The sequence below is a fragment of the Cordyceps javanica genome, chromosome 4, assembly GCF_051103115.1.
Source record: "Cordyceps javanica chromosome 4, complete sequence".
In the NCBI taxonomy this organism is placed as follows: Eukaryota; Fungi; Ascomycota; class Sordariomycetes; order Hypocreales; family Cordycipitaceae; genus Cordyceps; species Cordyceps javanica.
The window spans coordinates 72,296-87,223 of NC_139298.1; the positions used below are offsets into that span (position 1 = coordinate 72,296).

The following is a 14,928-nucleotide window of genomic DNA, read 5'->3' on the forward strand; positions in this document are numbered from 1 at the left end:
CCCTGCAGGAGTGAAGTGATTACATATGACTGACTGTTCCGATATGGAGAGGTCAAGGTGCATGTATGCGTGGAATTTGTACGTATGGAGCTTGGGCAGTTGGTTGCTTAGAGAATGGCAACGTGCGCCAGTACTGATTCCGTCATCAACTCGCCGCAGTCGGCTATTCGGAGTTATGACGGCTGACATCACATTTGAAGGAGACGCCACGGGAATGCTGTCATGCTCGGTTCCAACACCCGTACGTTGTGTTGCATACTTTGACTCATCACTGTGAAGAAACTACGCGGGGTCGCTCGGCGATGTGCATCTAGCGCCGACCGGCCCAGAACAAATCTCAGCTACACCCATTACGCTTGAGGGGTTTACCATCACCAACACACTCATCATCATGAAGTCGGCAAATACCAATGCACTGTACTCAAACGACAATGTCACCAAAAGCGTCATTGCTTACGCGGGCAACCACTCGGAGGAGCTGCCCAAGCACATCACCGACTACCACGCCAACATCGTCGCGAACCATCCTCGCATGGAATACATGATCTCCAACCTCCAAGGCCAGTTCCAGACATTCTTCACACGTACCATCGGAGCAAGGCGGGTGCTCGAGATTGGCGCCTTTGTCGGTTACTCTGCGATGGTATGGGCGAACGCGGTGGGGAAAGACGGCAGAGTAACGACACTCGAGTACGTGGCTGAGTATGCCGATGCGGCTAGGAAAGCTTTCAAAGATTGTGGCATCGAGAATGTGGAGGTGGTTCAGGGCGATGCGCTCGAAACGTGAGTTTTGCTCTCAAACGACTTGGCGCGTGTGAGAAAAAAAAAGAAGAAAAAAAATCCCTATAGAGTGAGTGATGGAACGGTGGTCCTAATACCTTTTGCTAGCCTTGCCAAGCTCAGCCCCGATGAGCCGTATGATCTCATCTTCATTGACGCCCAAAAGACGGGCTACCCGTCGTATCTGCGCACCATCCTCGACAAGTCGCCGCCCGGAGCAGCCTCTGGGCGCCTCTTGCGCAAGGGAGGCGTCATTCTCGCCGACAATGTGTTGCGGCGCGGCCTCGTCGCGAATGACAGCACCGACAACCCTTGGGCTGCGGGCGTCAAGGAGCGCCAGCGCAGCGAGTATGAAAAGGACAACGATCTCGAGGCACTCCGCGAGTTTAATGACCTTGTAATCAAGTCCGAGAGGCTGGACGCTTTTCTGCTGCCGCTGTTTGACGGGATTGGCATGTCCACGCTGCGTGATTAACTGCGTTGCTTTTGCGCTTGTCGTCGGGGGCTTGTCAAGTTGCAAATGCCGGAATTCCAGAAGTAGTATACGAAGTAGCCAGTGGCGTGAGCACGCTGCGTAGCGTCTCCCAATCGAGAGACGCCTAGTACAGACAAAGGATGTTGCATGTGTGAGGAAAATCTGCCTCACCAGTTGAGGCTCCTCGGTAGCGCAGGTCAAGTTGGCAGGTGTGGGATTGGTGGTGCATCGTGGCATGTTGGGCGGCTCGTCGCAAAGGCACGAAAGAACGTGTCATGGTCAATTTATTGCCTGCATTCGATACCTGTTATTGCTGTCCCTCTTTCTGTGATGTGGCTGCCTAGAAGAGCATGGTGCAGTAACAGCCGCGGTTACATCTTGCACTGAACTTTCATGACGCAAGCACGAAATGGCAAAAATCAACTTGTCCCCGTTATCAGGCGAGCCACGAGGTAAATCATGAGGCCGCAATAAACCAAACAGGAAGGCGTCTACCTATACGAGCAACCACCAAGGCAGATTCGACGGTCAGATGGGGGTTTTTAACCAAGCGCGATATCATTACCCAAAGTCGTTAGTTAGCCCCTGGGACAACGGATCGGACTTATCCAACGTGCGCTGCCGGCTGGCAAAATGAAGTCAAAAACAAAGGCTATCCGGGATGGCCCAGCAGCAAGCCACAACTGGACTTAACCGTGTACGGTCAACGAGACCGCCGGTAGGGCGTGACGGAGCTGAAGCATTGGCTGACCTCTCTCCTTCTAGTCTTATTCTTTTTTCGCCTCCAAACATGGGTGTCCCCGGACGCGCTAAAATCTGCACCAAGGCGCGACGACTTACCCCCCCGCCAAGATGCATACGCCGCCGGCGCATGATTCAAGCCGGGGCCGGGACGGGAGGGATTTGGACACACCATTTTGGAGTGAAGGGGACGACTTGGAAATGAATAGACATACATGACTCTGCCAAGTAAGTCCGCCTCGTAGGGGCGTATCGTGGCCTCAGCTGAACGGCTTTCCACGCCCACTCACACGCCCCCTTTCCCCGTCGGCTTTGGAGGGGCAGGGCGGAACGGACCCGATCATGGCCCCTTCGTCCAGTGGGCTGCATCGCCATGTGGTCTTTTTTTTTGGCACCGGCCCTGGGATGGAGTCGAATCGTGTTGCCGGAAGCCTCGGGGACAAAAGGACTTACTCACAGTTGACCGATCCGCCTTGCGGCGTGACATTCACCCATCATTAGAGAGAATGACAGGACGGCTTTCTTTGAAACCCGAATGGATGGCTAAAAAGGTTCCCAGCTGAAACTCTGGGCCGCGAAAAAAAAGGCACACAACAGAGACCACTACGCAAGCCGGGTAGGAAGGGATGGATTAGACTCGAACAGAAGCGCTATAATATGACATTACGTATGATGCGACTCATGATTGTAGTTTCGACAAGGCTCACACTGACTCGGAGCAACTTTGTTGCGTGGTACACGAGCCCGCCAGGTTGACCTATCCGAGTTAGCCTTTACCCGCGGGTTTGCTAATAGTACGGCTTATACTGAGGATAGTACCTATACTTCGCACCTACCTTACTATAGGTATATAATACATATATTACCTCTTATAATAGATACTTAGTAGACGTATATAGTATAGTAAATAATAAGAATATAAGATATATTTATAAAATATTAATAATATTAAAAAAGAAATATAAAATAGAGAAGAAATTATTAGTTATATTATATATATTTCTTTTTTAAAAAAGAATTTTAATAAAAGTTAAATTAAAATAAAAAAATACAATATAATTTTAAGGTTTCTATTTTAAAAAAGTCTCTAGTTTTAAAAAGGTTTTTAATTATAATATTTTTATTTTAAGGAATATATAATATGAATAATAATATACAATAAAGATAGAAAATATTTTTAAAAGGCCTCTATTTTATTAAGTTATCTAAAAATTAACTTATTTATCAAAAGCTAATCTTTATGTGCCCTCTATCAAGTACTGTACTTTATATATCCTAGGTACAAGCTGTACTATCAGCAAAATCGTGAGTAAAGACCGGCTCGAACAGGTCAACCTGGTAGATCTGGGACAGGCTATGCGTGTACACATTCGCAGCCTGGGTTCGGCGAAAATATACGTAGATACACACACGCGCGCCGCGGCGCAAGCATGACTCACTCCAACATTTTCCCAACTCTCCAACATCGTCATCCCGAGACCGGCAACACTCAAAGCCAGGTTGGAGTCAGTCATCTGTACATAAAAAAGAAGCTTGCGGAACAGCACTCAGAAAACAGCGATGTCAAAACACGCGTGTTGCTATCTGTGAATAACGTTCATAAGACCATCTGCAGCCACCAGCCATGGCTGAAGCATCGTCTCACGGGGTCGTACTCCCAACTGCCAATAAACGTAGCATTCTTGTAACGAGTGCCTTACCTTTTGTTAACAACGTTCCGCATCTCGGCAACATCATCGGCTCTGTTCTTTCTGGCGATGTGTTTGCGAGGTACTGTAGAGCCCGTGGATTAGACACGCTTTATATCGGCGGTAGGTACGAGCGAACGAGAAAAAAAACTTGGTTCAAAGCATACTAACTGGCTTGCGAAGGCACGGATGAGTACGGTACTACAGCCGAAGCCCGAGCGCTGCTTGAAAAGTGCACTCCAAAAGAACTTTGTGACAAGTACCACGCTATTCATGCCGAAATCTACCAGTGGTTCAATATTAGCTTCGATATCTTTGGCCGAACCACGACTCAGCTACAAACAGACATAACCCAAGATATTTTCTTGAGATTACAAAAGAATGGCTTCTTAAAAGAGCGTATAACAACCCAACTTTATTGCGAGCACCATCGGTCATTTCTTGCGGACCGCTTTGTTGAGGGCGAATGCCCTATTTGTGGATATGAAGATGCCCGCGGCGATCAGTGTGACGTCTGCGGACGGCTCCTTGATACTTTGCAGCTTAAGAACCCGCGCTGCAAGCTAGACGGCGCCAAGCCCATCACCAAAGATACAAACCACATTTTTCTTGAACTAGACAAGCTACAACCCGAGGTGGAAGCCTTCTTCGAAGAGTCCGTCTCCAACGGCTCTTGGTCTCGCAACGGTCAAGTCATCACTTCCAGTTGGCTCAAGCAAGGACTAAAGCCCCGCAGCATTACTCGAGATATCAAGTGGGGAACAGCCGTCCCGCTGCCCGGCTATGAAGACAAAGTCATCTACTCGTGGTTCGATGCCTGTATCGGATATGTCTCCATCACGGCTTCCTACACGGATCAGTGGGAGCAGTGGTGGCGAAACCCGAATGTGCAGCTCTATCAATTTATCGGCAAGGACAATGTCGTCTTCCATTCCGTGATATTCCCAAGCTCCCAAATTGGCACGGAAGAACCATGGACAAAGCTTCATCATTTGTCTACGACAGAATATCTTACTTACGAAGGTGGGAAATTTTCGAAATCACGTGGCATTGGCGTCTTTGGCGATTCGGCCCGCGAGACAGGCGTCCCATCCGATATCTGGCGCTACTTTTTACTCTCACACCGGCCGGAGACTAACGATAGTGAATTCACATGGGAGTCATTTATTAGCTGCAACAACAACTTGCTGCTTAAGAACTTTGGCAACTTTGTCAGCCGCGTTTTAAAATTTATCAACTCGCGCCAGTACAACGATGTCGTGCCCAATTGGCAGGATCATTCTGACGCCTCCGTCAAGGGTTTCCAAAAAAATATTAACGTACTCTTGACACAGTACATACAAGATCTCGATGCCGTTAAAATACGCTCTGCGCTGGACATCGTTCTTCAGATATCACATGAGGGAAACGGCTTCCTTCAGTCCAGCAAACTTGACAACTCACTCGCAGAGAACGAACCATTGAAGTGTGCAGCTGTCATTGGAGTTGCTATCAACGTAGTCCATCTTCTTGCGTCTCTGGTTTCGCCATTTATGCCAGATACGGCAAAATCCATCTGCTCACAGCTTCGCGCTGACCTACTGCCCATTCGTGGCGAATGGTCGCCGGGCTCTATTGCACCAGGCCATAAAATCGATAAATCGCAGCATCTTTTCAGTCGGATCAAACCCGAGAAAGCGGAAGAGTGGCGTAAACTGTTTGGCAGCGACGAGGTGGCTAAGCTCAAGAAGGAGGAAGCGGCTCTGAAAGCTAGAAAAAGTGCAGCGGCCAAGGTTGCTAAAATATCAGAGAAATGAAAGAACCCGAGATGGTTAATGTGGAGGACAAAGCCTCAAGCGAACTTGCAGCAGGCACGGATCAGCTAGAGCTGCAGTAGATATTTTTTTATTTACAATGTCCTTTTGAAAGGACGTATTTCACATATTGGCCCAAAGGGGTAAGAGAGAGCATGGCGGCAAGTGAAGTCGATAATAAGATGACAGAAAGTACACCAGAGTGCATTGCTATTTACATACCATCCAAATATTACCACAGGGAGAGTAGTTCTCTAAAGCCGCAGCGCGACGGTTCTAATCTTGTTAGTGACAGTGGGGAGAAAAGAATTCCGCTCGATCTACTATAAATATATAGCTCGCGATATACCTAAATTTAGATTTATTATAGGAAGTATAAAGATTTATTAAGAAGAAAATAAAGTCTAAACTAATTACTTATATAGTTTAGTAAACCCTTAATTAGCATTTTATATACTAACTATTAGTAGTAATATAAGCTATAAGATATTATAATATTAAGAATAATTAATTTTATAGCTAATTTTTAAGCTCATCTTATATGTTAACTATTATAAAAATATGTAATTTAAGTGAATAATTAAATAGTAATATATTTAATAGCTTAAGAGACCTTTTGTAAATATTTTCTTTAAATATTTTCTAAAGTTAGAAGAACGAGCGGAATCTTTGTCAACCCACTGTACTTGGGTCAGTTGTAGGGGGGCGCGGCGGGTGGTGGTTGGCCGACGTAATGGCGTGACAGAGCGAATCAGGAAACGGATGCTAGGACAGCATCGCACGGAATACAGTGTTCTGCCATGGTATCAGCAAGGTGGCATCTGGTCGGAGAATCGGCGAATTGCAAAGGAGCCCGGATTACGTAGGGATAGTGATCATGTCAATTCGACTGGCAGAGTCGGGGTGGTCCTGGCTCCTTGTAATCCGCCAAAAATTACCGGATCGAGCAATGGGGGCTGGCTCGGGGTTCCGCGTGGGCCAGAACAACAGCAGAACAACCAGAACAACCAGGGGTGCCGCCAACGAATCGCGGCCGGCAGTGCGGAAGGGCTGAGGTGATGCCAGACCGACGAGCGCTAGGCAGTCTCACGAGTCGGCGCTCAAGCCGCGGGATTCGCAAGTCAGGACGGGACACAACCACGGTGTACATGTCGGTGTGACTAGGCCAGAGACCGACAACACCAACGTGGCAGGAAGCTCCTTTTCATGGCATGGCCTCGCATCTCGTTTTTGTCTGGTGATGCGCGGACTGCCGTCGGCTGGCGAAAGTAAACTCGGGGTTTATCGCAGACAAAAGTCTCCGCGGGCCTGGGTGGTTGTATTTGAGAATGTTGGCCGAAAAGATCTACTCAGTACCTACTATTAGACACGTTGATGGAAGATGCCCCGCGCCCTCTGCCGTCATTCATCCTCGCCGTAGATACTCATACGACCTCTGATTTATGCTTCCTTGGCAGTGCTAATCGGCCAACTCGAGCAAACGACACGCCAGAGCGGCACTACTTATTAACTAGTGTGCGACAGGAGCTTCAGGTGGCGCTCTCAGCTGGCTCCAAGCGACGAGGCTATTTGGTGGTTGAAAGGCGCCAAATGTAACCCGGGGTTTCTCGTGCGCCCAGCTCCCTGGGCAATAATGACTGCAAATGAATTGCGCAAGCCGGTGAGGCTGAAAGCTTAGTCGCTAAGCATAGCACTGCAATCTTTCAGCCAATATTTGCGAACCCTCCGCCAGTGCGCGTCCGCGGCCACGGACTGCTATGGAGCCCCGGGAACAGCGACCCGGCATCGCTGCGACGTAAGTGGAAAATCATGGAGGGGTCGGTCGCCTCATCATTGCCCGAGGTGGTTATTGTCTTTTGAAGCGACTTACGACCAAGCTTATACGACACTTTGCAGATGCATTACTTGAAAGCAACCTGTACCAAGTATCTGCAGTTGGCAGTGGGGACCACCTACCATGTTTTTTTTTCCCTCTTGGAAACCCAGTGGCAACTGCAGAATTGTCTTTATTATGCATTTTATTTTATATCCCGTGAAGGAACCGTTCTCATCTAACTAACGAATCTTGTTCCGCACTGGTAGGGCTCAGCTGGCCGATATACGGGACCAAACCGAGGAACCAGAGCTGAATGCCTCGATTGCCACTAACCTCTAGACAGCAACATTTCGTCAAGACATGGTGCAAGTGTAACGCTCCTTGGCAAATGATGGCGCTGCGTGTGCCCTCATCACTCATCAACCCTCCCCACAGAGTCGATGGTCCAGCCCGCCACACCAGCACCCATGACATGGCACCATGCAAGGTTGACGCCCGCAGACTGACGAGACCAAAAGCCAGAAAAAGGGACAGTGAAAGGAGGGTTTCCACATTCTCTTGCTCCCCTCGCAGCATGCAATCCAGTTCGACTGACTGAAAAAAAATGCCCTGCGCTAGCAGCAACGGGGGTGCGGAATTCGACCGCTTACACGAGTCACCCAACGGGCTCGCACCACTTGCAGAAAATCAGGGTCGCCCTGCCCTGTGCAAATTCAACAATCCATTCGAGCTTCCCCACGCGCCAGCCAACCACGTTGCACCGTGCACTGCTCAGCACGGAGGTCGGAGGTTGTTCCCAGTCTTGACCGTCTTGGGAAGGGGAAGGGTGGGAGGGGCGGGATCAGATTGGATTGTTGTCGCAAGCCAGGGAGGGCGGTCCGCCGGGCGGCGGCTCCTGTATAGTAAGTTGGGCTGCTCATCTGCTCTTCGACCGCAACATTGCACACAGACGATGGCATGTAGTGCGTCTCAAGGCAGGAGAGGGGCGTGGAGGGGCGTGAACGGCGCTCAATTCACGCTCTTACACGCCCTTCACACCACTCCACTGAGGCTGTCTCCCTGTACTTGCCTACCTGGTCACCATCAACTCCGTTCTGTGATCTCGGTTGGCTCCGCGGCGTGCTTTGTGCCCAATGCTTTCGTGTCTACGAATTAGCATTAATAGGAGCGGACGCCTAGGCTGCTCCCGCGGCCTGGGAGCGAGCAACAAACATTTTTGCTCTCAGGAACGACCTAATCCCATTCATTCACCTGTTTGGCCGTTTCCTCTGCGCAAGGGCAGATGCGATAACACCGCGGAGGATCCGCGTCGAGAATACACACAACTGCTGCTCGAAAAAGAAGACGGATGAACCGGTTTCTCCCCAAACCTATATAATTCTAGGGCATCATGAGTGCCAAGTTTATTCTACTGCCAGAGCCCATTGCGGCAACCGAGGCTTCGAATCTGATTTGCCGAGTCGTCGCCTCCAAGACGGCGCCCTTGATGGCCGCCGCCCCGTTCAACAACAATGTCGCGGACTGCACGCTCAGCATGGCGATACCTAAATGCTCAGCGCCCATCAAGCTCACGGACTTTATGTCAATGGCTAGAAATCAGGGTGTGGCACCCCAAGTCTCTCGCCTCCTAGACTTCCAGGGAATGCACAGAGAAGAGCAGACCATTCTCCTAGAGTGCCGCATGGTCAAGCGCTATCTCCTACCAGATCCCGACAACACATTCCGTAACCTGATGAAGAGCGATGACTACTCCAGAGACGTCAAGACCTTGCTAGAGCAGTGTATCGCGCGCCAGGGCTACTTTGTCACCGGATTCCTCACCGCAACAGACGACTCGTGGCTCATCGAGGCCAGCCAGCAAGAGCTACAGCACTTCAACATTCCCTTGCCGTATTCCGACTCGACGGACGTGCCTGTCCCCTTCCTGTACCAGGACTTTCTCGGGCCGGACCTGGCCATCTTCTCCCAGCCGTGCGAGCAGCCGTCAAAACTGGCCCACGAGCAGATATTTGCCGTCTCCTACAAGGTCGCCAAGCTGCCGCAAGCCATGTCTCCCACGTCGCCAATGTCGGGTCGGCTGTCCCCGGCGACCCCGCCGGCCCCTCGCCGGCCGAAGCGAAGTAACGGGTACCACCTTGCATCTCGTCGCACGGAGGATGCATGGGCGTCGAGCAACGGGAGCAGCCCTGAGATGCTGCCATATTACGACGACAGCGTCAAGATTGACGACGACGACACCCTGTCGCTACAGATGGAGGAGGCAGCTTTCATCGTGGTGTGAAGAGGAAAATTGAAACACACACAAAAGTGGACGAAGAAGAAGAGAAACAAAGCAGCACGTCTTGCCTTATCGGCCGAGTCTGCCTGCGGCGTGCAAGCTGAAGAGCAAGCCGACAGCACAGCCGCGCCGCGCAGCATCGCATGGCTAGTCTATCCCGAGGCTGGACATCAAACCCGGAAAAAACGATTCACGTCGATAGCGGGGTCATGTTGAAACCGAACGGTGGCTGGACTCGAGAGATCGGGCGGACCTGGGCCGACGCACCAGACGATGCGCCGAGACCAGCCTCCCGGCCCGAGGAGACGCAAGCACAGCAGGCAGACCTGCACCGCCGTTTACAAAGTTGCACACAAATGCGCCGAGAAGAAGCTACAGGCTGACAAAGATTCGCCGATCAGGGAATACTGCACAAGCCGAAAGGGAAAAGAAGACACAATTGCGCAGATGAAAAGCTGGCGTCTTGTGCACCATCTCTTGTAAACAAGGCAGAACTTATAGATAGAGTGACACTTTACAATATACCCGAGAACCAATGAGATGCCTACTACGGAGCATACTTTCCCATCACGCACCTAAAGAGCATGGCAGGCCAAAGAAAAGCTGAAAAACATGGCACTGCCCATTCGAAAACGCCACGCGGTTCGCCTCACTTGGTACTGCCTCCCCAGATGCACACTCGTCAGCGCGCGCGCCGCTGCTCATTCATTCAAATAGACTGAAAAGAAAGATGGCCATGCCTCCACAGAGTCAAGAATTTTTCACACTGCCAATACTGTAGAAACAAAACACCAAAAGAGGCTTCCGTGTCGAGCAAAGACTGCACATGAACCGGTCTCGTTCCGTGTCCCGCCGCCCGCCGTCCAGGTTCATGGACGACGGCTTCGCGCCCGCACGCTCCCGGTCGCGCTCCTCCTCGTACAGAGAAGCTGGCCGGCCTCGATCGCAGTCCCGCGGGCCGCCGCCGCCATCCCACCACCACCACCACCGACCGGAGCACGTCCGCGGCGCAGCCAGCAGCGGCCTTTCCAAGTCTGCTGGCGTCCTGGCCGGGATCGGCATCGCTGCCCTGGTCGCCCACACTCTCTGGCCCAAGAGCAGGGACAACAATAACAACAACAGCAGCAGCGGCAGCAGCAGTAGCCAGGTCGAAAAGGAGGATCGGAGAGGCGGCAGCCACCCAAGGCGTCGCAGCAGCAGCAGCAGCAGCAGCAGCAGCAACGCGCAAGAGCATGTGCCGCGTGGCTGTGGCGTGCAACGCCGCGCCCATCAGCACCCGAGCACAGCGTTCAGCCGTGACTACGGCCAGGGGAGATGTGCGACGAGGGGCGACGAGTCGGGCCATTATTTTCGAGAGCCCCAGCAGCGAGGCATCGATCGACGCAGCTGGTCTGGTGAAGTAGCTCAGAGCCAAATGCAATCGAGCTTGGGCTACGGTCGCCGGTACAGCTAGGCAAGCTTACTGGGACAGGGGCATGGCTGGAGGAACACGGTACTCAGACAGTCGTTTTTCACTTGATCATCATAATGCCATGTATTTTCTTTTTGTGCTTTGAATCTACAATTCTGAAAGGTGTAAGCTTACATTCCCAACGTCACGCCGCCCGTTGATTCCACTGGGATCGGGCTGCTGGCAAGGTCATCGTCTGTTTCGGCCAATCTCTCGCCCAGGGGAACAGCGTGCTGCCAGTCTCGCCCGGCAGTGTGCATCACAGCCTCTGTCGACAGACAATCACCGAAATATCTCTCCTTCCTGGTCGTGCGACGCTCGCCACCTTCCAAGGCCGAATATGCGCTGCGAGTAGTGCGCATGCGCTTGCGTCTGCCACCTTCGCCGAGTAGCTCGCTGAGGCGCTGCCTATCCTGCATGAGCTGGTCGTCGTAGTGCACTATGCCACGGACCCAGGGTGCCACCTCGACTACGATCATGGTCATTGTGCGATCAAAGACCGAGGGATCGAGGCTCATGCTGGCGACAGCCTTTGGAGACACTGCGATGGGGTCAAAAGCAACAGCAACGTCATATCGCGTCAGCTTACGATTGTCCCTCTCGCTCATGTCTGCTAAAAAGGCGGTTGTCTTGTGTTCGCCGTAGGGCCCGTCACTAGCGACGGAAGCCGAGGGCAGCAGACCAAGAGCAGATTTTTTAAGAATGCCCAGCGCAAATGTTGAAAGGGCTGAAGAGATCGCGACACGTGAGCAGAAATGCGGCTCGAGGGGATCTGCCTCAAGTAATGCTTGAGCAATAGTGAAATCATCCCTTGTGGCCACGGGCATTCCCGGTCTTGTTGGATCGAGCATCTCGTCAAGATCCGCACCCAGCACTCCAGCTGCACAAATATCGGCGCAGCTCAAAGTATCGTAATAATCCGTATATGCTTCGAGGATCCTTAGTCTTTGCTTTCGGCTCATGCAACCTGCTGATGTGGCTGCACTCATGGTATTCAGATCCTTGGGCCCGTGTGAATCACTCAAATCTCGCCGCCAAAATTGCCAGGCCTGTTCGGCTGCCTCTTGCTCCATGAGTTGAGTATTCGGGGCGTTGACAAGGCGATCGCGACTCAGCCAACCCATGCCCGTCTGGTATGTATCTCCGCTAATGACACGGACAACTTGACCTTGCTTGTCCAAGTCGACTCCTTTCGGCCAGCGCTGGTAGAACCAATCGTGACCGCCTCGCCGGTCTCCAACGCCAATTTGACACCAAAATTGCAGGTCTGTGATGGTGCCGCGCAGGTCGTAATCCCGACATCGATAGAGAGCTTGCACTGCGTCGCGTTTGAGGGCGTGGCCCTCGTTGGCAGCAATCAGAAGACATGTGTCCACCGCGAGATGCTCTGAGGGCGGCAAGAAGCGGAATATGCCGTGTAGATTAAGTGTATTCATCGGCACTGCGCTTTCGTCGTTACACGTGAGAATAAATGGCCGCTTAGACTGGGTCATCAAGGATTGCAGGCTTGCCCAGAATTGCTTATCCTCTTCGAACAATATGTCGACCTCCTCCAGAAGGATCAGCGACTGCTTTTGCGACTTGGCCGAAGGGTTCCTAGGTCCGCCATCCGCATCGGCACGAGCCTTGTCCGGGTACTTCTTCTTCCTTTCTGCGGCAGCTTTCGGTTTAAAGAAGGACGTCATCATGCCTTGCTTCCCGGCGTCTGTTTCCGACCCGGTTACCTCTGCGGAGTCCAGAGTCTCTGTGCGATGATGCTGAACAAGATGGTTGCGCGTCATGTCGCCCACTCGTTCCAAAATATCCTTGCCGCTGCGCCGAGTACTGGAGTTGATCTCGAATACTTCGAAGCCCAGCTCTTTCGCAACAGCATATACAGAGGCCGATTTTCCAGAGCCGTGGGGTCCGCTGATGAGTATAGTGTTTGCTAGCTTGGAGGGGTCCTTGCCTGCCAAATCAAGTGATCTCACCACCGAAGGTCGTGAGCGGCGTTTCGCGTTCGGTGGCTGGTCTTCCAGGTCTGACAGTTCATTCATTTCGCCGCTTTCATCCTCACTATCAACAATAAACCCGTCAAGCTTGCTCTTACGCTTCTTCTTTTTCGGTTCACCTTTTGATTTGGCAGAACCGTCTGCCGCACTCTCTACTCCCTGGACTCGCAACATCTCGAGCCACTGCTTCAATAGAGCAACTTCTCTTCCTGGTTGCAAAACTTCTGCCGCCCTCGCTGGCGCGTACTTGGTAACCCAGGACATGCTTTCGCACGTTGATTGATCGAAAGCAGACAGCTGCCTAGCCAACGCTTGCCAGTGGCGTTCGATAATCGGGTGCAACGCTTCGGAGGGCTCTTGGGCAAGGTCATCCTCATCCGGATCCCTTCCTGCCACGGTCAATGAAGGTACCTTGGTTCGTATTTCTGAGCGTATGCGTCTGGCAAGTTTGGGACCACTTTCGAAGTGCCTCGTTGGAAGCCGTAGTTCATCGGGCGGAGGCGTAAACAGATTATCATTTTTCGGCAGACTGCTTTTCACGTCTGCTACGTTCAATCGCCGACTGAGCAACCCAAGAACAGACTCGTGCGAGGTTATCGAAACAGTTTGGCCTTTGGACTTCTTCTTGAGTCGGTTGACTGGAACACTGGCAGGTGACAGAGCCAGCTGTTCAGTCCCTCGGATGTGACTGAAGCCATGCGGTGGCCAGAGAGGATGTTTAGCACCTGGCACCTTTGTGCCAGAAGACCTGACACCAAAGGAGGGTCCTTTGGTAGACGTAAAGCCGTTCCGTGGCTTCCTCGGTGAGACAGGGGTGGCCATAAAGACTGTATTTCGCTTCTTCTCGCTGTTCATCTGAGGTTCGGGGCGTGGCTCTTTCGCGAAGAAAGGGTGCGTCGTTTTCACAGCTGCTTGTGGCAATCTCTCCTTGGTCTTCCTGGGCTTCCGCTCATTTCCTTTTGAGGTGGGTTCAATCCGAAGCTGACCAGAAAGTATTCGGCAAATTTTATCACTAATTCGTTTGCGGTCTTCGGCATTCTGTCCATATTTGATAAGAACGATCCTCGAATGGTGTCTTGGCGGCTTTGGTTTAGGAGGCGACCCGAGGGTACCGGTTCCCTTGTTGAACATAAGAACTTTCGTTAGTGGTGCCTTTTCTTGAGGCGTGGCAGCTACAGGGGCAGCTTGGTTGGTCGAGGATTCAGAGAGAGGGGGTTGAGCGGAATCATTCAGATGATGAGCAGGTGCCATAGGCAGAGATGCTTGAGTTGTCGGCGCCTGAAGTAGAGGAGCTCGCGCTTTTGGCGTCTCCGCATAGTCGACTGGTAGGGCTGGCTGACTCGGCGGAATGAAGTGATTTTCTGGCATTGTACAGGATCCGCCATTGGTTGACGGAGCCGATGGTCGTGATACTGGGAAATATGGCAGCGGTGCACTGCCTGGTGGCGGAGCGTTGACAAAGCTCATCATGGAATGCCGCTGATGAACTATCAGTCGGTCCAACGGTTGCCCCGGCGGTTGCTGAAACTGTTGTGACGATACGGCAGCATCTGGCCGAGGGTGATTGCAGTACGTCGGTAGTGTATTCAGATAGTCTGACCGCTGAGGTGGCGTATGATTGTCTGTCTTTACGCGCTTGGGCTCGCGCTCTTCGTCCGTTGTAGTCGGTAAAAATGTCGTTTGTTCCGGGTTCGCGAAAGCGGGATGCTTCACGAAGAGCGGGTGGAGCTTTCGTGAAGCACTATTACCAACACTCTCATCAGCCATTGCCATGGCTGCGATAGCCTCCATTAAAGAAGAGTCGTGGACTGCGGAAGCCCCGAAGGGCAGGTTAGCAATTCCTCCACCAGCGTGCTTCTACAGCAGCACTTGTTCATCGGGGAGAGCACAAGGCCGCCGAAGCTTTCGCCAATGGA

General features: G+C 51.9%; 5 protein-coding genes across 5 annotated transcripts; 4 read left to right on the plus strand and 1 right to left on the minus strand.

Moving 5' to 3' along the window:
* Positions 1 to 391: 391 nt before the first annotated feature.
* Positions 392 to 1,255, plus strand: V2A60_005924 (O-methyltransferase; the record flags this gene model as incomplete). The annotated part of the gene is made up of 2 exons (XM_083257222.1): positions 392 to 783; positions 889 to 1,255. 2 exons carry the CDS (start codon positions 392 to 394, stop codon positions 1,253 to 1,255), a joined length of 759 nt encoding a protein of 252 aa, XP_083113348.1.
* Positions 1,256 to 3,620: 2,365 nt separating this feature from the next.
* V2A60_005925 (uncharacterized protein) lies at positions 3,621 to 5,480 on the plus strand (the record flags this gene model as incomplete). Its single annotated transcript, XM_083257223.1, has 2 exons — positions 3,621 to 3,807; positions 3,868 to 5,480. 2 exons carry the CDS (start codon positions 3,621 to 3,623, stop codon positions 5,478 to 5,480), a joined length of 1,800 nt encoding a protein of 599 aa, XP_083113349.1.
* A 3,203-nt stretch (positions 5,481 to 8,683) lies between these two features.
* Positions 8,684 to 9,574, plus strand: V2A60_005926 (uncharacterized protein; the record flags this gene model as incomplete). Its single annotated transcript, XM_083257224.1, has 1 exon — positions 8,684 to 9,574. The coding sequence occupies one exon, from the start codon at positions 8,684 to 8,686 to the stop codon at positions 9,572 to 9,574; it is 891 nt and encodes a 296-aa protein (XP_083113350.1).
* An 823-nt stretch (positions 9,575 to 10,397) lies between these two features.
* Positions 10,398 to 11,024, plus strand: V2A60_005927 (uncharacterized protein; the record flags this gene model as incomplete). Its single annotated transcript, XM_083257225.1, has 1 exon — positions 10,398 to 11,024. One exon carries the CDS (start codon positions 10,398 to 10,400, stop codon positions 11,022 to 11,024), a length of 627 nt encoding a protein of 208 aa, XP_083113351.1.
* Positions 11,025 to 11,152: 128 nt separating this feature from the next.
* V2A60_005928 (uncharacterized protein) lies at positions 11,153 to 14,785 on the minus strand (the record flags this gene model as incomplete). The annotated part of the gene is made up of 1 exon (XM_083257226.1): positions 11,153 to 14,785. The coding sequence occupies one exon, from the start codon at positions 14,783 to 14,785 to the stop codon at positions 11,153 to 11,155; it is 3,633 nt and encodes a 1,210-aa protein (XP_083113352.1).
* Between the last annotated feature and the right edge of the window lie 143 nt (positions 14,786 to 14,928).